At 50.5% G+C, this 21595-nt stretch overlaps 1 protein-coding gene across 1 annotated transcript in view; it reads right to left on the bottom strand.

The window, feature by feature from the left end:
- The window catches only part of CNPY3 (canopy FGF signaling regulator 3), a 75596-nt gene that overhangs the window by 6375 nt on the left and 47626 nt on the right, over window positions 1–21595 (bottom strand). The window contains exon 4 of the mRNA XM_078647233.1: window positions 11582–11704. Coding sequence (XP_078503359.1) covers window positions 11582–11704 — 123 coding nt within the window. The remainder of the gene's footprint in view (window positions 1–11581; window positions 11705–21595) is intronic.

The following is a 21595-nucleotide window of genomic DNA, read 5'->3' as shown; positions in this document are numbered from 1 at the left end:
GCCGTTAATACTGTGGAAAGTCTTGGTCGCCGGATTGGCGAGTACAGGATTACACGCTGACCCCTCTGCTGTGCTAACTCCTGAACAGTGCGACCAAAGTGGGCCCTCCCAGGTATCAAACAACTCTTCACATGAAGCCCGACTTGAATCTCAAGTTGAAAATACTGTGCCTTGCTGCAGTGTGCAGCTTTTACAAACCTGCCACTTTGTTGCCCTTAAAACTACTGCACCTTCCTGGGCACGAGTGGAGCCGGCCCCACTGCTTTCTGCCCTCCTGAAGCAACGTGCCAAAGATTCTCAGGGAGGAGAACAATGAGGGATTGCAGGCCAGAGAGGGGTCACCTCCCTGCTGCAGGAAGCCGCTTGGTTGTCGGCCCCAATAGGCAGGTTCAAAGGTGAAGCCGCCTTTGAAGTGCAGGTGTGAAACACCAGGAGGAGGCCTGCCCCATTGTTAGGGGAGACAGGCTGACACGGGGAAATCAGTTGCCAAAGTTTTTTCCCAGGTGTATGTAGCCCCGAGTAAGCCACAACCCGTGGTTGGGCTAGTGAGGTCTGAACAGAGAGGGGTCTCACCATCTTGCGAGTGGGCAGAATGGAGCACCTGGGACAGCCAAATGCCACAAACCACAGGAAGTGGTCACCAGGTGGGAGGGAACTTGGTAGCCCATTGGCTACCTATCACATCCTGCCCTGAGGAGACTTTCCTAGCATAAAGAGGGCACCCCTGGCACCCAGACCTCATATCTCAACCGACTTGGAAGAAGGACGAAGGAGCACTGCCTTGCTGCACCAAGGGATAAGCAAAGAGAGGCTGCACCGACTAAGGCGTCACCTGGTGGCTAGTGAAGAGAGGGACTGTGCCTGCTGTGTCCGGCTCAAGGAGAAGCGGTCTCCAGAGCCCAGCCAAGCCAAGAGGCTTCCAAGGGCCAGCTGGTGGGCATCCTGTTCGCAGCAGGGACAAGAAAGTTGAAGACTGCTGGGGTGAAGTTGGCAGCCCAAAGTCTCAAGCCACTATCACGGCAACCGTGCAGCACCGAGAACCAAGACCTGATGTACAGAGTTGCACCAGAGTTCGCCGAGCCCGGGAATGCTGGCCGAGAGTTGCTGGGACACTCGAAAGGTGAGTTATCAACCCAGGAAGGATTGGTCTCGAACAGCAACGGCCGACTGGTAGTTTAGTGGTACCTGGACCTCTGTCAGACCCAAGAGGACTTCATGGGATGTCAACCCTGCAACCAGGACCCCCTCACCAACTTTGTGGACCAAGGAATCATGTCAGGAAGACCCCGTTGACCGCGTCGCACCCACAGCCTCCTTAGAGCATCAGCATCCTTCATCCCTTGCATCAGGACCACTCCATAGGAATCCATTTCAATGCACATAAAGTACCTGGAACTGTTGACGGACGGCTTCTTCCGTGAAGGTAACTGTGCTCGAGGACCTGGCTGGTCCCTCTGACTAGCTCCCTGCCGGAATCTGTCACCACAAGTACTGCTAACTGACCGCAGTGACACTTACCTAAGTTTCCTTTAAAAGTTTACAGCATTCACACATAGCTAAGTTTCCCTTGAACAAGTTTGTGTTCAATTTGTTGACTTTACCAAGGCTTGTTTGTGGTTGAGCGAAATGTCTTTAATTTATTATTGCTTGTAAAATCTATATCTTCAGAACCCTACTGTGGATGTTTCTTTGTTGTGTCTAAATCCTCATAAAAATACAGTCTATTTTTTATTAATTGGTGTTGGATTTCTTGAGTGCTGTGTCGATTTCTTTTTCAATTGTTTTGGTGCCGTTTAAATGCGGCGCAAATTCCGCTGCGGCGGTTTGAAAGAGTGGGTGGGGCCGCCTCAGTCAACGGACGTGCGCATCACTACCGAGGTAGTGCTTGCGACGGCCCTTGCCAGACGTGCGCATCGAAGGGGTTAAATGCTTTACAATTGTTTCTCTGTGTTGGCCTTGCTGCTCAGAGCCACAGCTACCCAGAAATGAGCTGAAGGTTAAACAAACGAAACCGACTGGTCCTGAAGGGGTTGGTAATTGTACTACATGGTGAGGTCGCACAACCACACCACATTTAAGGCTCCCAGTTCTCAGTTTGTACTGATTTTTACAGATGAATACAGACAGAAAATAGTCTGTTTCCTGTTTGTATTTATTTTTTAAAGCGGAAAAATACGGAAAATTATACTTTTCGTGGGTGACTCTCCTTTTTGTCCTTCATGAATTCCAGACCAACTGTAAAGCAGACAAACACCACAGGGATTTCAAAACAAGATCATATTCCCTTAAATACAGGCATATGTTAACATATATTTGTATATAATGTTTAGTTATATTTGGGTACCTAATTTGCCAAAACCAGACAGGCATAAAAGTATGAGTGCATCTTTGTCAGTTAACTAAATGTGGAAATACACCATTTTACGACTACATTTATCCTCAAAACATGAAATAAATATGGGTAAATACAAATAAAATAGTCCAAATATAAATATGGATAAATACAGATGGAAATGTAAAAAAATACCATAAACCGGGAGCCCTACATAACCGGGAGCCCTACATATAATGCACCCCATTTCTCGACAAGTGCATAGAGATTCCTCAGTTATAAACATCGTACACTGAAGCCGCAGTCAACACCCTGCCCTCTCAATAACACAAACATGAGTCGCAACTGGGGAATCCCTGCACCAATCAGTAACTCTGAAGGGGGTGTCAGAGTACACACCTGTCCGTGCTGTCGAAGAGGGAATAGGTATCCCACTGGAGAAACACATCTTTGCGGTCTTGCAGCTCTGGGTGGGAGCACCTCATTGTTCAGTGTTTGTTGTGCCGCAGACACAAGACGCGAGTATGAAGCGTTTGCCTCATTCAGATCCACCTACAGCTGCGGCAGAATCCCAAGCACGACGACACGCAGAGAACAACGACACGCAGAGAACGACGACACGCAGAGAACGACGACACGCAGAGAACGACGACACGCAGAGAACGACGACACGCAGAGAACGACGACACGCAGAGAACGACGACACGCAGAGAACAACGACACGCAGAGAACGACGACACGCAGAGAACGACGACACGCAGAGAACAATCACACAAACAAACCACAATGGAGTCCTAAAAGTGTCAGATGGGGTCAACCACCAGTTTTAAGGTTTGACCCAATCCAGATAAATTCTGAATTGGCCAAAGTCCTAGGACAAAAGTCTGGATTTCTCCAAGAACAAGATATACATAGATTTTTTTTTAAAGTATGAGTGGAACACTCTAATCACAGACTATTAACTTTCTGAATCAGCAAAAGCCTTTTACTTGCACCTTGGCACAGTCATCTGATCACCTTCACATCCAGGAGAGGCTCCTTCTTAGTCACTCTCTCCCCGAGGTCGCTCTCATTGATGCTTCTGTGTCAAGCAAAGGACAGCGCCCTCTGCTGGCAAACTGCATTGAGGTCTTACTCATGGCACAGTAGAGGTAGCAGCTGGATGCTCTTAAATCTGCCACTGGATTTTGACATGAGAACATTTCAGAGGCCCCTCCGATGGCCTAAAAGTGTCTCGCTTTTACAAAAGGCATGTTAGGCCAGTGAAGGGTTCCTGAGAGCTTCCCAAAGTCTAACTGAAGAGCATCCCTTCTGGAGTGCACGCGCCTCCACAGGAAGAAGGGGGGAATTCTGTTACGTGCCACACACACCTATACACCAGTCCTACTGGAGAGTGGGAGGGAATCTACACACTTTTTGTTTACACCCCTCACCCACTCTAATAGTGCCATGCTTCATCAACGGGTTCACCCTGGCTCCTAGAGGTCAAGGTGAGATCTACCATATTTCAGTGAGCTCTAGTTAGAAAGGGGGCATAACAAGGCGGACCCCAAGAACTTCCGGCCCATCTCCCTGCTCCCGTTTCCGGCGAAGGTCATCGAAAAAATCGTCAACATGCAACTGGCCCGCCACCTGGAAGACAACACCTTGGACCCGTCCCAGTCCGGGTTCAGACAAAACCACAGCACCAAGACAGCCCTCATCGCCACCACAGACGACATCAGGGGCTAACTAGACAACGGCAAAACATCAGCCCTCATCCTTCTGGACCTGTCAGCCGCCTTCGACACGCCTCCTAGAAGCCGGAACCAAGAGAAGGCCCTTGACTGGACCACGTCCTTCCTCTCGGCAGAACCCAGAGCGTCCGCCTCCCGCCCTTCCGATCCGAGGCCACCGACATCATCTGCGGCGTCCCCCAGGGCTCATACCGACGCTGTTCAACGTCTACATGGCACCGCTCGCCCACGTCTCCCGTCGGCACGACCTCAACATCATCTCCTACGCCGACGACACCCAGCTCATCCTCTCCCTCACCAAGGACCCGCACATCGCCAAAACCAACCTCCACGAGGGAATGAAGGCCGTCACCGACTGGATGAGGAACAGCCGTCTGAAGCTGAACTCGGACAAGACGGAGGTACTCATCCTCGGACCCACCCCCTGAGCCTGGGATGACTCCTGGTGGCCGACCACACTGGGAACAGCACCGACACCCACCGACCATGCACGCAACCTAGGATTCATCCTCGACTCCTCCCTCTCCATGTCTAAACAGGTCAACGCCGTCTCCTCCTCCTGCTACAACACCCTCCGCATGCTCCGCAGGATCTACAAGTGGATCCCGACCGAAACAAGAAGAACGGTGACACAGGCCCTTGTCAGCAGCAGACTGGACTACGGCAACGCACTCTACGCAGGAATCCCAGCCAAACACCTACAACGCATCCAAAATGCCTCAGCCCGACTGATTGTCAACGTCTCCCGCCGCAGCCACATCACCCCCCACCTGAGAGACCTACACTGGCTCCCCATCGACAAGAGGATCACCTTCAAGCTCCTCACCCACCCACGCACACAAAGCACTCCACAACGCGGGATAAGCCTCCCTGAACAGCAGACTCCGCTTCCACACGCCCACCCGTCAGCTCCGCTCCGCCAGCCTCGCCCTCGCCGCTGTCCCCCGCATCCAACGAACAACCTCCGGCGGCAGATCCTTCTCATACCTCGCCGCCAAGACTTGGAACACCCTCCCTACCCACCTGCGGCAGACCCAAGACCTACTCGCCTTCAGAAGACTCCTCAAGACCTGGCTCGTCGAGCAGTAGCGGCACCCCCCCTCCCCTCAGCACCTTGAGACCCTCACGGGTAAGTAGCGCACTTTACAAGTACTCTGATAGATTGATTGATTGACTTTAAAGATAAAATTCCTTATCCACTCACAAGGTTTCCCTTTATAAGTGGTGTTGATTGAAAGGTTAAAAATAAACATTATGTAGGGGTGTTAGGATGTAATGGTCCTATGACCCTGGATCACAAACATATTTCAGCCCTATAGTCATGTCCTAAAAAGGTCCTGGGCTTTCATCAGGGTGGGTTAAGGCAAATTCATATCCGAGCAACATTTTGGCGAGCCAGATAGGAGAGATGGGTTCATCTAGCCTGACTGCTGTCAAAGGAAAGGCCCCAGCGTGAACGGATTCACATCTGCACAAAAAGATTGGTGAGCAGACGCCATAATTGATGAGAAGTTCTGCAGACTCCACGGGGCGGAGGTTCGTCCGGAGACAGCCGTCCTAGGTTAGGAGACTACATCTGATCTTTAGTCCCAGCATTCGGCGTATGGCAAACTAGGACAAGCGAGTAGATCACTTTTGGTTTTCCCCTAGTCGGCATGCTAGAAGGCGTAGGTAGCTACGGTTTTTGTACCGGACCCTGGGCGTGGAGCACAGGGTACACCTCATCCCTAGGTGTTAGTAAGGGATCGCTTGTACCACTGGGCATGGAATAGAGTAAGCCTCGTCCATTGGTGTTAGAAACGGATCGCTTGTACCACTAGACCTGGAACAGACAACGTGCCTCCTCCCTGGGTGACTGTAAGAGATAGCTTGTACAGCTGGGCGTGGAGGCAAGTCAGTACGCATAGACTCTGGCTGTGATATAGAGCTAACATCTCAAACTTATTTTTTTTAGTGACAAAAGTTTTCATAGTGCTGTCGATTCCACACTGGTAGCATCTAAAAGAAGTGAGAGGTGTTCCCCTCTTCTCTCCGCTTTGATTGCTGGGCGTTAGGCAGCGATACGCACAACCCCTGGATGTCACATAGGGTGTAATTTGAAAATAAGGGAACATTTGGACCTTGGTAAATCAGGTGTAGCTTCTCTCACTCAACGGGGGGGGATAGCTATCAAGTTTAGTCCGCCGAAAGTGACAGACTACGTACTCTGGTAATTCCATGTACCATGAAGAATCCCCTCTCCACAGACTGAGGCACGAGGAGAGGGCCCAGGGTTTTGGACAAAATAACTTATTTCTGTCAACCTTTTTAGTCTCTCTTAGATTTTTTCCATTTTATGCATTTATTGATGTTGTGGTGCTGTTGAAATTTTGCAAATCATGCTGCCTGTTTAAATGTCATGCCATGTTAGCAAGTTATGTTATGAAAATGTTTAGAGCGCAACTGTTACCCTAAGGTGCCCTGGCCCGGAGCACTGACTAATTGGTTGCTTGTGATAGAAGACTGTTCCAAAAAAAGGCAGGTTTTCAGCCCTTTCCTAAAGGTAAGGAGTTCGGTTGCATTCCTCAAGTAAAATGGTAAATTGTTCCAATCTTTTGCGGCGCTTGTAATGAAGCTCCTGCCACCCCAGCTAGCTCTTTTGACTGGGGGAACAATCACTTGTCTAGCTTCCATAGAAGGCAGAGTTCTTCCAGGAACGTACCAATTGAAACTTTGGTTCAAACATTCAGGGGCTGCACCATTTAGGGCCTTAAAAACAGTGCAAAGGGATTTAAACTGCGCCCGTTGCTTTACTGGGAGCCAGTGGAGATGTCCGAGACCCCTTTTTACCAAAACAAACCTACAAGTCCCAGTCAGCAGCCTAGCGGCCGCATTTTGCCCAATTTGGGGCTTGTTCATGGGTCACTTTTGGATGTCCAAGTAGAGACCTTGCAGTAATCCAATCGGGACAAAATCAGCCCAATGACTGCTGTCCTGAGGCTGTCTTTCGGAAGAAGAAACTTTCATTTTTTTCTCAGAATTCTGAGGAGATGAAAGCTTGCAGAGACAACCCCACTTACCTGGTCTCCAAATGACCCCCAAGTTCTTTCTTGACAGGACCTGGGAGAGTAGCCATCAGGTGTCCAGAGGTGCAAGTTGTTCCCAATATAAGGACCTCTGCCTTTCCTGAATTTAGTTTCAAACAGTTCGATGACATCCACTTGCGATAGTTTAATGCCAATATATGTCATAACCTGTACCCGCAGAGTAGTGCAGACACCGGCAATGATGATATCGATGTATGTCATAGTCCATGCTCAAGTGACGATACAGTTACTAGTAACAACAATGTAGATGTACTTTAAGATCCAAGCAAACATAACTGTGTCGATACCGTAAGGGCAATGTCAATGTACGCTACGACAACTCTATGCACAATGTTAAGGATGTTGATAAGAATGATACCAGTATGTATTTAATGCTTGTTAAGCGCGGCTGTCACCCAAAGGGTATCCTGGCGCTGAGACCATATCTAACCATCCAATAGGTAAGCTACATTACTCTTCGGAACAGGTAGGTCTTAAGATCCCTTTTAAACGCGGACAGATCGTGGCTACTCCTCAGTGCCAAAGGTAGAGTATTCCATAGCGTGGCGGCCGTAAACTGAAAGCGCGGCCGCCCATCCTCACTCTGTTTATCCTGGGAATCCTCACCAGGAACGCAGAGGAGGATCTCAAAAGTCTGGCAGCCTGATACCAGGAAAAAAGATTTTGGAGTGGTATTGGTCCTAGTCCATGCAGAGCCCTGAATACAAGACACAGAGCTTTGAAAGTAATTCTCTGCTGGACCGGTAGCCAATGGAGGTCGGCTAAAGCTGCCGATGAAGAGGCAGACCGTGGTCGAGACAAGGCCAGTTTAGCAGCCATGTTCTGAATCCTTTGCAACTTTAGGACCAAGATCTTAGGGGCTCCCAGAAGTAGTGCGTTGCAGTAGTCTATTCTACTGAGGATGGAACTACGCACTACCTCTGCTCTGGATCCCCGAGGAAGAAATGGCAGGATTTTACGCAGGGCACGGAGCAGGCCCATACACGTCGCTGCCGTCCGGTCTACAGAAGCATCGAGCTATAAGTGACTGTCAATATTTTCAGGAGTTCTAATGAACTTGCGTCATTGGTGTCGGATTCACCCAAGGTGACTTCCCCATCAACCCCGAGTCAGAGATATGTGGTTAGAGAAGTTCTACGATTGCATTCCCCAAAAATACCGCAAAGCTACTTACTACATGTAGATAGAAACACTCAACCAATTAGGACACGACATACACACCACACGTAGTGATCATACGCTCCTCATGCTGGACATCTGGACACAACACCTGCCCACACTAGCTCTACCCGAGGTCGAGAGCCATCTGTGTCCTTATCAGATGCCCGCACTTGTTGATTTACAACTGATATGCTTTTTTGGAATGTAGAAATTGCTTGATCGTACCTTGTAGGAAGGGGGAGTCTCTGGTTGGCGCAGTGCAACACTGGCGACAATCAGGGCCTCTCTCTTCCCCGTCAGGGCTGAGGGTTACCTTCAAGACAACCTCTGCTTACCCTCTAGGTAGTGTGGCTTAAGCAGTCTTAGGCTAATCTCTGGGGCATATAGGGTTAAACATTTGCAACATTACACCATCACCACCAACCCACCACACAATGACACCAAACTGTATTTGTAAAAATATATGTTCTTTATATAAATCTCAAGCAGGCTTGTAAATACAGTTGTCAAACTTTCAATAGCGGTTCCAGTTTACTTAGTTTCAAGTTGCCACAGTTCTTTCTTAGCAATAAGCAATCTTTTGGGCCTTCTGCCCAGGTTCCAGCAAGGTTCAGTGTCTTGTAGCGCCTCAATGCGCGTTCCGCTGTCTCCGCTCGCTTCAGAGAGGAGAACGGGCCCGGCCGGCTAAAGCTCACGCTTCCCGCGTGGGCCTCGCGGACCCGGCACAGTGCGAGCCTCGGTTTCAGGGGCGGTTCACGCTGGGAAGCAGGTAGCGCGGTGCGAGCTCAGGACGTAAGACGCTCGCACCGCAAGGACAAGAACACAGTACCTTGGTTTTGTTGTAGGTCTTGGAGCGGACGGCTGTCCGTGGATCTGTCCCACGTCGCGTTGTCTTCCTGGAGGGTGCGGCGGCCTGCGAGTCTCAGCGCAGGTCACAGGGCACCCGGGCTGACGGTGCAGATGCGGGGCAGGATTCTCCGGAGTCCGGTTCACTCGCACTGAAGGGGGAAGCTGCAGGCAGGCGGGGCTGAGGGGGGTGCACTCCACGGAGCGCGGGGCACAATTCAGGCACGGCTCAGCAGCGAGTCACTTCCAGCTGCGGGGGCCAGGGGGTCTCAGCGCCCAAGTCACGAGGGGCACAATCTTGGCAGTGCCGGTCTTTGCGGAGCAGCCTGTACCTCGGGGGTCACACAGGCGGCGATGCTTGGACCGGGCAGGTCCTCCCTTTCCGTTGCAAGGGCGGCTCAGCGCGGACAGTCACGGCGCTCGAACCAGCGCGGGGCTGATCCTTACTTTGCGGCTGGCACACGAACAGGCCACAGTCACGGTGGTCGGGGAAGGGGCACAGCTGCACAAATTGTCAGAGAGCGTGGCGGCAGGCACAGCGCTCTCAATTCTCCTTTCCTTGGCGCGGTAGAGACACACAGCACACGCCAGCAGCAGCTTTTCTTCAGAAGGGTAGCGCCCACTGTTCCTGGGGCGCTGGTCAGGGGGCAAGTTCACAGGCAAGCCCTTGGAGATCTTTCAGCAGAGTTTGGCACAAAGTTCAAATAAGCAAAAGTCTTTGGTAGTCTTTTCTTTCCTCTCCTTTGGCAGCAAGGCACCAGACACAGGCCAGAGACAGCACTCCTCCTTGTCCTTCCAGGTCCTTCTCTTCGGGCAGAGTTTCTTCTGTAGCACAAACAGGATCTAATTTACAAGGAGCAGGGCTCCTACTTTTATACCCAGTTTCTTTTGTTCTAGCAAGCCAGGGGGGCCTCTGCATAACTGCTCCAGTCTCGGAGTACTTGTTGTGGGTACTTCTGGCTTCTGTATTCAGTGTGAGGGCAGGCACATCAGCCGCTCCCCAGGGGGGCGGAGCCGGCATTGTGAGGACAGGAGTAGCCTGAGCACTTTGTTGACAAGCTTCGGTCCTTCCTGGGCCAGGTGCAGGCTGAGTCATCAGTCGCTCCCCAGGAGGGCGGAGCCAGCATTGTGGAGGCAGGGGCACAGCCTGATGCATCATTCAGGGGAAACTCCCACCACCCACTAAGGGGTCATCCTGCTAATCACTACCTGTCAACTCCCAGCCCTGTCACTCACACACACCAGACAGTCAGGTCCACATCCAAGCAGAGGCGGGCTGAAATGGTTAGGCCAGCAAATGCTAACTTTCTAAAAGTAGCATTTGCAAACACAGGATATTAAAATAAACTTTACTAAAAGAAGTATTTTATTATTCTGAGTTCAGGCATACTAAACATTAATTTCTACCATGCTCCCTGAGCCTGCTGGGATTATAGAGTGTAATAATTCCAGCAGCCCATCTGGCCTAGAAGGGAACAGGTAGCCTTACAATAGTGAAAAACGAATTTGGTAGTAATTCACTATTAGAACATGCCACACACATCAGGGCATGTTCTACCTTACACTTACAATGCACCCTGCCCTCAGGCCTACCATAGGGGTGACTAATATGAAGTTTAAGGGAAGGTTTAGGGGCTGGCAAGTGTGTGCACTTGCCCAGCCAGGGTGACAGTACCAGACTGCACGCAGGTTCTGCAATGGCAGACCCTAGACACATTTTAAGGCTGCTTCTGTGGGTGGCGCAACCAGCGCTGCAGGCCCACTAGCAGTATTGGCATTCACAAGCCCTGGCACTCCTAGTGCACTTTACTAGGGACTAACAGTAAATCCAATGAACCAATCATGGACATCAATCACATGTACACTTTACAGTAGGGAGCACTTGCACTGCGGCACGGGTTGGCCGTGGCGCAGTGCCCTGAGTAGCAGACACCAGCAAAACATTTGAGGCACAACAGCAAAAAGTGGAAGGGAAACTCACGCCAAGGTGCCAGGTCTAACATACCTCATGAACAGTATACAACAGTGGCCAAAACTTTGTACACCGAGAGACTTTGACCAGATGCACTTTGCCGAGGCTCTCCTGGCTTCTATTCGAGCTGTTTGTACAATGAATCTCTACATGGAGGGCTTCCCTCTAAGAAACCAAAATATATCCAGAGAACACAAGCTGGCAGATTAATGAACCCTAAGCCAGAAGGGTGGAGGCTCCATGTCTGCTGACTGACCAGCCCTCATCGGGGAAGACGACTCCTAGGTGTTACAAGCTTTCGGCAGCGCCCGCGCTTTATAAATACCACATACACAGTAAACACTGTTACTCGGCTATCACCACCTCCCATGTCCTTCCACAGTAGGCCCAATGCAGTGCAGGGTTACTCAGAGCAGGCAGAGTCTCACAAGTAAAGAGGGGTCTGTACCTGCTTCTTGAGATCAGCAACCTCGGCAGACGTCTCGTTCCACAGCTCGTACGGGATGTCCATCACCACCTTCACCCCTTTGTGCACCAGGTGATGGAGGGTTTCAAAGGTTTCCGACATTCCCTGTGGGGAGAAAAGTAACTTTGTCAAAGATGAGCACACATAGAAGGAAGTGTGCTGTGGAGTACTCGTGAAGGTATAGGATCGAGTGCATTGGGCTCTATAGCAGGAAGGAAGTGTCTATGGAGTCTCCTCTAAGTATGGGTTTGAGTCCAGTGGGCTCTATAGGAGGAAGGAAGTGTGCTGTGGAGTATTCTAGATGTACAGGATCGAGTAGGGCGGGCTCTATTAGCGGAACAATACACGTGTGAGCCTGTGCAGCCTCAAATTCAAAGCAAAGAGGTGGACGCTGTGTGTACCCAGGATGTATGGGATGGTGTACTACAATACGTTTGTGCTATAGCGAAGTACGAGGCATTGTCGAGACTATACACTAGGACGAACACGGTGGTAATGTGTAAGACAAAGAGCAGTCCTAAGCAGGGGGTGGAAGGAGACAGACTGAAGGAGACAGTGGGGGAAAGGGATACAGAGAGGAGGGACAGGCACTGCTTCTTGTTCTAGGGTATGCAGAATATTTGTGTCTTTATGAGCATCTGTGTGCAATACTGCATGTGCGCTAGAGGGAAAAAGCTTGTGATATTGTGAACGTCAGTTGAGACAGGAGCATGTGTGTGCGCGAGTGATGGAGAGGACAAGAGCAAGGCAGGGGATTAGAGAAAGACGCTGCAGTATGTATGGCAGCTGTGTGACTGCTTTAGGAGGGACAGCCGAATGTGTGCGTCGCTTTAGGTGGTACAGCAGAATGTGTGCGTCGCTTTAGGTGGTACAGCAGAATGTGTGCGTCGCTGGTGCTTATTACCTGAAATTTTAGCTTTAGAAACAAGCATTTGCAAAAGGGTAACCTGATTTAGTCCTTACTAGACTGTACCTCACCTGTACTTGAGAACCCCCCATCCCCCGGAACCTCCTTAGGTGCATTGAGCTCGCTCGCTACACTGCTTTACAGTGTCGCGAAATGATGCACGTCTAGAATGTGTGAGTCGCGTTAGGAGGTACAGCAGAATGTGTGTGTCGCTTTAGGACAGAGCTTTCCAAACTCTGTCGGGGCACAGTAGTGTGTCGCCTGCACTGTGTGGGTGTGTCACTGGATGATGCATAGCTACCAAGGTTTCAGATTGCCATCATGGGTCCCTCTACAATCACCACACTATTAAGGATTCCACAGCATTCAGTAAATACTTTACGGGAGCCTCTGAAGTACTGCTGATGGTGATGCTGCTGCGTGCTTTTTGTCTTTAGAAATGCTAATGGGGGATGTTTAAATACCTACAGCGCTGTCATTAAAGAGCAGGAGACAATTCCCAGAGCTTTCTCTGCAGCCCGAGTCCCGGTTGCCGAGTCCACAGACCTCTGGCTCCTCCACCTTTTGTTTTTCCGTCTCGGTCTGGCTGTGGCGTCACACGTGCTTGTCTGCCTTACCAGTCGGTATGCTGGTTGGTCTCATTTCAGCAGCCTCAGCTATTTTTGCCTGCCATTCACCTCTGCAGTACCTGTTAAACTGTTCTGTACTAGACTTTTGGTTCTCGATTATAAAATGCAGATAAAATATTTGGAAACAAAAATAAGTAAGAGGCGCAGCTAGAAGTCAGTGCTGATCTTGCAGGCTGGTGCTTATTACCTGAAATTTTAGCTTTAAAAACAAGCATTTGCAAAAGGGTAACCTGATGTAGTCCTTACTAGACTGTACCTCACCTGTAACATCTGTACTTGAGAACCCCCCACCCCCCGGAACCTCCTTAGGTGCATCGAGCTCGCTCGCTACACTCGCTACACTGCTTTACAGTGTCGCGAAATGATGCACGTCTAGAATGTGTGCGTCGCTTTAGGAGGTACAGTAGAATGTGTGAGTCGCTTTAGGAGGGACAGCAGAATGTGTGCGTCGCTTTAGGAGGTGCAGCGGAATGTGTGAGTCGCTTTAGGAGGGACAGCAGAATGTGTGCGTCGCTTTAGGAGGTGCAGCGGAATGTGTGAGTCGCTTTAGGAGGGACAGCAGAATGTGTGCGTCGCTTTAGGAGGGACAGCAGAATGTGTGCGTCGCTTTAGGAGGGACAGCGGAATGTGTGCGTCGCTTTAGGAGGGACAGCGGAATGTGTGCGTCGCTTTAGGAGGTACAGCGGAATGTGTGCGTCGCTTTAGGAGGTACAGCGGAATGTGTGCGTCGCTTTAGGAGGTACAGCGGAATGTGTGCGTCGCTTTAGGAGGGACAGCGGAATGTGTGTGGCGCTTTAGGAGGGACAGCGGAATGTGTGCGTCGCTTTAGGAGGGACAGCGGAATGTGTGCGTCGCTTTAGGAGGGACAGCGGAATGTGTGCGTCGCTTTAGGAGGTACAGCGGAATGTGTGCGTCGCTTTAGGAGGTACAGCGGAATGTGTGCGTCGCTTTAGGAGGTACAGCAGAATGTGTGCGTTGCTTTAGGAGGTACAGCAGAATGTGCGCGTCGCTTTAGGACGGACAGCAGAATGTGTGCGGCACTTTAGGACGGACAGCAGAATGTGTGTGGCACTTTAGGACGGACAGCGGAATGTGTGCGGCACTTTAGGAGGTACAGCAGAATGTGTGCGTTGCTTTAGGAGGGACAGCAGAATGTGTGTGGTGCTTTAGGTGGTACAGCAGAATGTGTGCGTCGCTTTAGGAGGTACAGCAGAATGTTTGCGTCGCTTTAGGTGGTACGGCGGAATGTGTGCGTTGCTTTAGGAGGGACAGCGGAATGTGTGCGTCGCTTTAGGAGGTACAGCGGAATGTGTGCGTCGCTTTAGGAGGTACAGCGGAATGTGTGCGTCGCTTTAGGAGGGACAACAGAATGTGTGCGTCGCTTTAGGAGGTACAGCGGAATGTGTGCGTTGCTTTAGGAGGGACAGCGGAATGTGTGCGTCGCTTTAGGAGGTACAGCGGAATGTGTGCGTCGCTTCAGGAGGTACAGCGGAATGTGTGCGTCGCTTTAGGAGGGACAGCAGAATGTGTGCGTCACTTTAGGAGGGACAGCAGAATGTGTGCGTCGCTTTAGGAGGGACAGCAGAATGTGTGCGTCGCTTTAGGAGGGACAGCGGAATGTGTGCGTCGCTTTAGGAGGTACAGCGGAATGTGTGCGTCGCTTTAGGAGGTACAGCAGAATGTGTGCGTTGCTTTAGGAGGTACAGCAGAATGTGTGCGGCGCTTTAGGAGGGACAGCGGAATGTGTGCGTCGCTTTAGGAGGTACAGCGGAATGTGTGCGTCGCTTTAGGAGGTACAGCGGAATGTGTGCGTCGCTTTAGGAGGTACAGCAGAATGTGTGCGTTGCTTTAGGAGGTACAGCAGAATGTGTGCGTCGCTTTAGGACGGACAGCAGAATGTGTGCGGCACTTTAGGACGGACAGCGGAATGTGTGCGGCGCTTTAGGAGGTACAGCAGAATGTGTGCGTTGCTTTAGGAGGGACAGCAGAATGTGTGTGGTGCTTTAGGTGGTACAGCAGAATGTGTGCGTCGCTTTAGGACGGACAGCAGAATGTGTGCGTCGCTTTAGGAGGTACAGCAGAATGTGTGCGTTGCTTTAGGAGGTACAGCAGAATGTCCGCGTCGCTTTAGGACGGACAGCAGAATGTGTGCGGCACTTTAGGACGGACAGCGGAATGTGTGTGGCACTTTAGGACGGACAGCGGAATGTGTGCGGCACTTTAGGAGGTACAGCAGAATGTGTGCGTTGCTTTAGGAGAGACAGCAGAATGTGTGTGGTGCTTTAGGTGGTACAGCAGAATGTGTGCGTCGCTTTAGGAGGTACAGCAGAATGTTTGCGTCGCTTTAGGTGGTACAGCAGAATGTGTGCGTCGCTTTAGGAGGTACAGCAGAATGTGTGCGTCTCTTTAGGAGGTACAGCGGAATGTGTGCGTCGCTTTAGGAGGTACAGCGGAATGTGTGCGTCGCTTTAGGAGGTACAGCGGAATGTGTGCGTCGCTTTAGGAGGTACAGCGGAATGTGTGCGTTGCTTTAGGAGGGACAGTGGAATGTGTGCGTCGCTTTAGGAGGGACAGTGGAATGTGTGCGTCGCTTTAGGAGGTACAGCAGAATGTGTGCGTCTCTTTAGGAGGTACAGCGGAATGTGTGCGTCGCTTTAGGAGGTACAGCGGAATGTGTGCGTCGCTTTAGGAGGTACAGCGGAATGTGTGCGTTGCTTTAGGAGGTACAGCGGAATGTGTGCGTTGCTTTAGGACGGACAGCAGAATGTGTGCGTCGCTTTAGGAGGTACAGCGGAATGTGTGCGTCGCTTTAGGAGGTACAGCGGAATGTGTGCGTCGCTTTAGGAGGTACAGCGGAATGTGTGCGTCGCTTTAGGAGGGACAGCGGAATGTGTGCGTTGCTTTAGGAGGTACAGTAGAATGTGTGAGTCGCTTTAGGAGGGACAGCAGAATGTGTGCGTCGCTTTAGGAGGTACAGCGGAATGTGTGCGTCGCTTTAGGAGGGACAGCGGAATGTGTGCGTCGCTTTAGGAGGTACAGCGGAATGTGTGCGTTGCTTTAGGAGGTACAGCGGAATGTGTGCGTTGCTTTAGGAGGGACAGCGGAATGTGTGCGTCGCTTTAGGAGGTACAGCGGAATGTGTGCGTCGCTTTAGGAGGTACAGTAGAATGTGTGCGTCGCTTTAGGAGGTACAGCGGAATGTGTGCGTCGCTTTAGGAGGGACAGCAGAATGTGTGCGTCGCTTTAGGAGGGACAGCAGAATGTGTGCGTCGCTTTAGGAGGGACAGCAGAATGTGTGCGTCGCTTTAGGAGGGACAGCGGAATGTGTGCGTCGCTTTAGGAGGTACAGCGGAATGTGTGCGTCGCTTTAGGAGGTACAGCAGAATGTGTGCGTTGCTTTAGGAGGTACAGCAGAATGTGTGCGGCGCTTTAGGAGGGACAGCGGAATGTGTGCGTCGCTTTAGGAGGTACAGCAGAATGTGTGCGGCACTTTAGGACGGACAGCGGAATGTGTGCGGCGCTTTAGGAGGTACAGCAGAATGTGTGCGTTGCTTTAGGAGGGACAGCAGAATGTGTGCGGTGCTTTAGGTGGTACAGCAGAATGTGTGCGTCGCTTTAGGACGGACAGCAGAATGTGTGCGGCACTTTAGGACGGACAGCAGAATGTGTGCGTTGCTTTAGGAGGTACAGCAGAATGTGTGCGTCGCTTTAGGAGGTACAGCGGAATGTGTGCGTCGCTTTAGGAGGTACAGCAGAATGTGTGCGTCGCTTTAGGAGGTACAGCAGAATGTGTGCGTCGCTTTAGGAGGTACAGCAGAATGTGTGCGTCGCTTTAGGAGGTACAGCAGAATGTGTGCGTCGCTTTAGGAGGTACAGCGGAATGTGTGCGTCGCTTTAGGAGGGACAGCGGAATGTGTGCGTTGCTTTAGGAGGTACAGCGGAATGTGTGCGTCGCTTTAGGAGGTACAGCAGAATGTGTGCGTCGCTTTAGGAGGTACAGCGGAATGTGTGCGTCGCTTTAGGAGGTGCAGCGGAATGTGTGAGTCGCTTTAGTGGGGACAGCAGAATGTGTGCGTCGCTTTAGGATGGACAGCAGAATGTGTGCGGCACTTTAGGACGGACAGCAGAATGTGTGCGGCACTTTAGGACGGACAGCAGAATGTGTGCGGCACTTTAGGACGGACAGCAGAATGTGTGCGGCACTTTAGGACGGACAGCGGAATGTGTGCGGCACTTTAGGACGGACAGCGGAATGTGTGCGGCACTTTAGGATGGACAGCGGAATGTGTGCGTTGCTTTAGGAGGTACAGCGGAATGTGTGCGTTGCTTTAGGAGGTACAGCAGAATGTGTGCGTCGCTTTAGGAGGTACAGCGGAATGTGTGCGTCGCTTTAGGACGGACAGCAGAATGTGTGCGGCACTTTAGGACGGACAGCGGAATGTGTGCGGCACTTTAGGGCGGACAGCAGAATGTGTGCGTCGCTTTAGGACGGACAGCAGAATGTGTGCGTCGCTTTAGGACGGACAGCAGAATGTGTGCGGCACTTTAGGACGGACAGCAGAATGTGTGCGGCACTTTAGGACGGACAGCAGAATGTGTGCGGCACTTTAGGACGGACAGCAGAATGTGTGCGTCGCTTTAGGACGGACAGCAGAATGTGTGCGGCACTTTAGGACGGACAGCAGAATGTGTGCGTCGCTTTAGGACGGACAGCAGAATGTGTGCGGCACTTTAGGACGGACAGCAGAATGTGTGCGGCACTTTAGGACGGACAGCAGAATGTGTGCGCCACTTTGTGCCTCAGAGGCCTCACCAGAGCCTATGACAATGCACGGGAAGAAGAGTGCGGAGATCTCTTGGCTGGACAACGCTCGGGTGCAGATGGTCTGCTTAAATCACGATGACCATTTCTGTCCGGACGATGCTTATCAGTCGGCACATAGTTTGCTTATAGCTCACGTGTCTAAATGGCTTATTGCAGGTCCCACTTTTTGACCACTAGTTATTGGCGTAATGACCGTGGTGCATTAGGCGCTGCAGACCAGACCTCAGTGGATGGCATCGGACCCTTAAAAGAGTATGTTTAATTGGCTTGTACCCAAGCTAAATGACATGGCCCTGTAATATTTTAACAGGGGGAGCATGGACTGTAACTAAAGTGCACTGGTTGTGTCACCACGACACAACCCGTGCACCACAACTACAGTAAGTCTCTCAGACAGACACTGCAGACTGGGAGAGCAGCTCTAAACTGTTAACTTGACTTTCCCATTGAAAGTAACAGCAAAGCCCAAACATTTCTTTCTAATATATATGAGTCACCATTAAGGCAGGCCTAACAAGCCCAAAGACATGGCACTGGATATTAAGAAGTGGGACATGTGTTTCTATAAGTCCTGACAATAAAATCCCCACATTGTTGTTTTTACTGTAGAAAGGCTCATAGCCCCACTGACGAGTACAGGGTTACACACTGACCAACTTGGCCGTGCTAGGACTAGGACTACTAAACATGATACTTCAAGGTATCATTAAAGAAACGTTGCATTAAACCGTAACACCATGAGTGCTCATGACGAGCTGAGCTCGTCATGACCGTTGGAACGCTCACACGTGGGGCTAATTCCGCCGCTGTGCTGAGCGTTCCACACAAACGGGTGTGGCATGAGCACACGAGCACCGTAGCTCATGACGAGCTGACCTCGTCACGAGCACCGGGGCACTGTGCACGCCCCCGGCCCCCCAGCACAGTGGGGGAATTACTCCCGCTGCAAAGGGGTTAAAGAATCGCTACATGGTCAAGTCCAAGTTAATGCAACTTTTTCAAATGCTAACTTTAGAAAGTTGGTTGGAGAAGGGTTCTGCCATGTTTGGGAGTGGGTAGAATGGTGCATTCTGGGATAGCTAGATATCACACTGCACAGAAAGTCATCACTAGGTGGGAGGGGACCTGGTAGCCATTGGCTAGCAGCTGTCGCATCACACGAGGGTTCAAACTGAGCATAAAATGGGCACCCCTGGCACTCAGTGCTCAGATCACATCTGTACTGGAGAGCGAAGCGACAGAGGACGGCCTTGCTGGTCCCTGGACCCAGCAAAGTGATGCTGCACGAAGACTGGACTGCACCTGCTGCGCCTGGGGCTAGCACAGTGACTACTATGCTTGCAGTGCCCGGCTCAAGGAAAAGTCACCCTGAAGCTCAGACAGAAGTGACTCAGATTCAGTTGGCGGACTTCCGGGTACAGCTACAGGGCCACAAAAGTTACAGAAGCCCACCTTAATGAGTTGGAAGCCAAGAATGCCCAACTACCACTGACCGCCCACGTGCCGCCTGGGAGACAGAGTCTCGACCCTCCAAAAACGCACCAGAGTATGCCAGGCCCGGGAGTCTTGTTCTAGTGCAGTTTGGTTGACTCAGACAAAAAAGGCAACTGCTGGTGCAGACCAGTGGCAAGTAATTTTTAGATTGACTTCTACCAGACTTCGAGGGACATCGACCCCTGTAGCAAAAGTTGCCCCACCGTGCTTCTGGATCGAGGAGTAGCCCCAGGGAGATGTCCATCACATGATCAGAATCCTACATCCCCTGCATCAAGACCACTCCCTTGAAATCTACCGCGGATCACCCTTAGAAGTGGGCTAGAGCCTGCTTCGACTGCGAGGTAACGGTGGAATAAAGTCTCTCTGGCCCGTGTGACTCACTTGCTGCCGGAGCTGGTTGCCCAAACTGCGCCGTAGTAGTAGTCTACAGCTTTATAGATGTTTTCCAAAGTATGTATAGTTGGCCACAAGCGTGGTCCATTACAGTGATATATAGCGCGGAGTGAAAACATTACGTTTTATAGTTCCTTTGAAAAGTCACGAGTCCGGAACCCCCAGGTGGATATTGGTCATGGAGGTGTCGATTTAAAGATAAAAATGCAACCTATTTTTTTAATAAATTGGTGTTGGAGTTTATTGGAATCTTGTTTATTTCATAGTCCACTGTTTTGGCACTTCTGAATGCTTTACACTGGTTCCTTTGAGAACGCCCGACTGCTCAGAGCCGCGGCTCCCCAGGTTTGAGTTAAGGTTTTTCAAGCGGATCTGACTGGACCCAGTACAGTTAGTGAGTATATTAGATAACGAGGTCTCCCAAATGCAGCATATAATGAACCGCTTTCCTCACAGATCGCGACGGCTGCTCTTGTTCAGACGTGACGCGCAGAAGGTGCAGATAGTCTGCTTATAGATCACTATGGCCGCTCTTGTTCAGACACAACATTCCCTGCCTGCAGTCTTGGGAACATTGCTTCTGCTAAAGAGCTTGGGTACAGCATGAACAGAGGACGCCGGAGTGACCCACAGTCCTCATCATAGAGGTTCTGGGGTTCTACGGTGTTAAGTAAATAGGTTTTCCTTGCTACGTTTATCCTTTAGCACCTTTCGGAGTTGAAGGAGGACATGTTCTCAGATGCTGCAGGAAGCTGTGTGGTCGGTGACGACTCCAGCTGCACATAAGCCGCTCACTAGCAGCCAGCGTAGCAGTCATATGCAAGGGTGCATCCAAGCCCGGGATAGTCCTGGCCCAAGAGCGGGGAGTGCACAATGTGCATGAAGGGTTGCATAGCAACCAGAGTTATATATTCAAAAACTCTATACAACCATACTTCGTATTGTGCCTAGGTGGATACGGTAGATATGTCCTGACCAGGTTCGACAGTTTTCATCGTCTAGTATCTTTCCCAGCCACAAACCACTGGTCTAGGCAGCTCTGCCCATGTCCGTGTGATAATCTATCTTCTCAAACTACAATGCTTGGGATTCTTTTTTGTAAATTTTATGCGAAAGAACGTGCAAGATGGATTATCCCTTTTTGAAAGCAAGGAGCATGGAGGCAATGTCGTCCGGCCGCCTTATTCTTACAAATATTGGAAAATGTGTATGTTATTGGAATCATGACCGGTTTTTTAAAATGTATATTAAGAAAAAGGAAAAGTATACATTTTTAAAATGTTTTTATAATTTTAATAATCTGTGATTTATGGGGGCTGCTGTTTTTGTAACTTATTTTAAAAAAATGATAAAATGTACATATGAATTGTTTTTGGTATTTGCTGCTTTTATGATTTTTTTAGTATTTAAAATCGAATAAAGCATTTTCTGATTCAGTAAGTATATAGAAGCATATAGAAGCAACAGCCCGTAGATTTCCAGTGTTCAACAAGTTTCATCTAAATAACAGCCGACACGTGTTTCGTCGGACACCCATGTGGTGCATGTGTGTCCTGTCAATACACGCAGAAGAGCAGAAGTATCACATTCTCTAACCAGTCTACATGGGAACAGCGAGCCTTCACTAATTGCAATAGCCGCAATGTGGTTTACCTAATCACGTGTCCCTGCAACAAGGAGTATGTGGGCATGACCAGCAGACCCGTGAAGATTCGAATGGGTGAACACCGCAGCAATGTACGCTG

Source organism: Lissotriton helveticus, chromosome 6 (assembly GCF_964261635.1).
Source record: "Lissotriton helveticus chromosome 6, aLisHel1.1, whole genome shotgun sequence".
In the NCBI taxonomy this organism is placed as follows: Eukaryota; Metazoa; Chordata; class Amphibia; order Caudata; family Salamandridae; genus Lissotriton; species Lissotriton helveticus.
The sequence above is the reverse complement of the archived record's forward strand: the minus strand, read 5'-3'. Positions and strand labels throughout refer to the sequence as shown.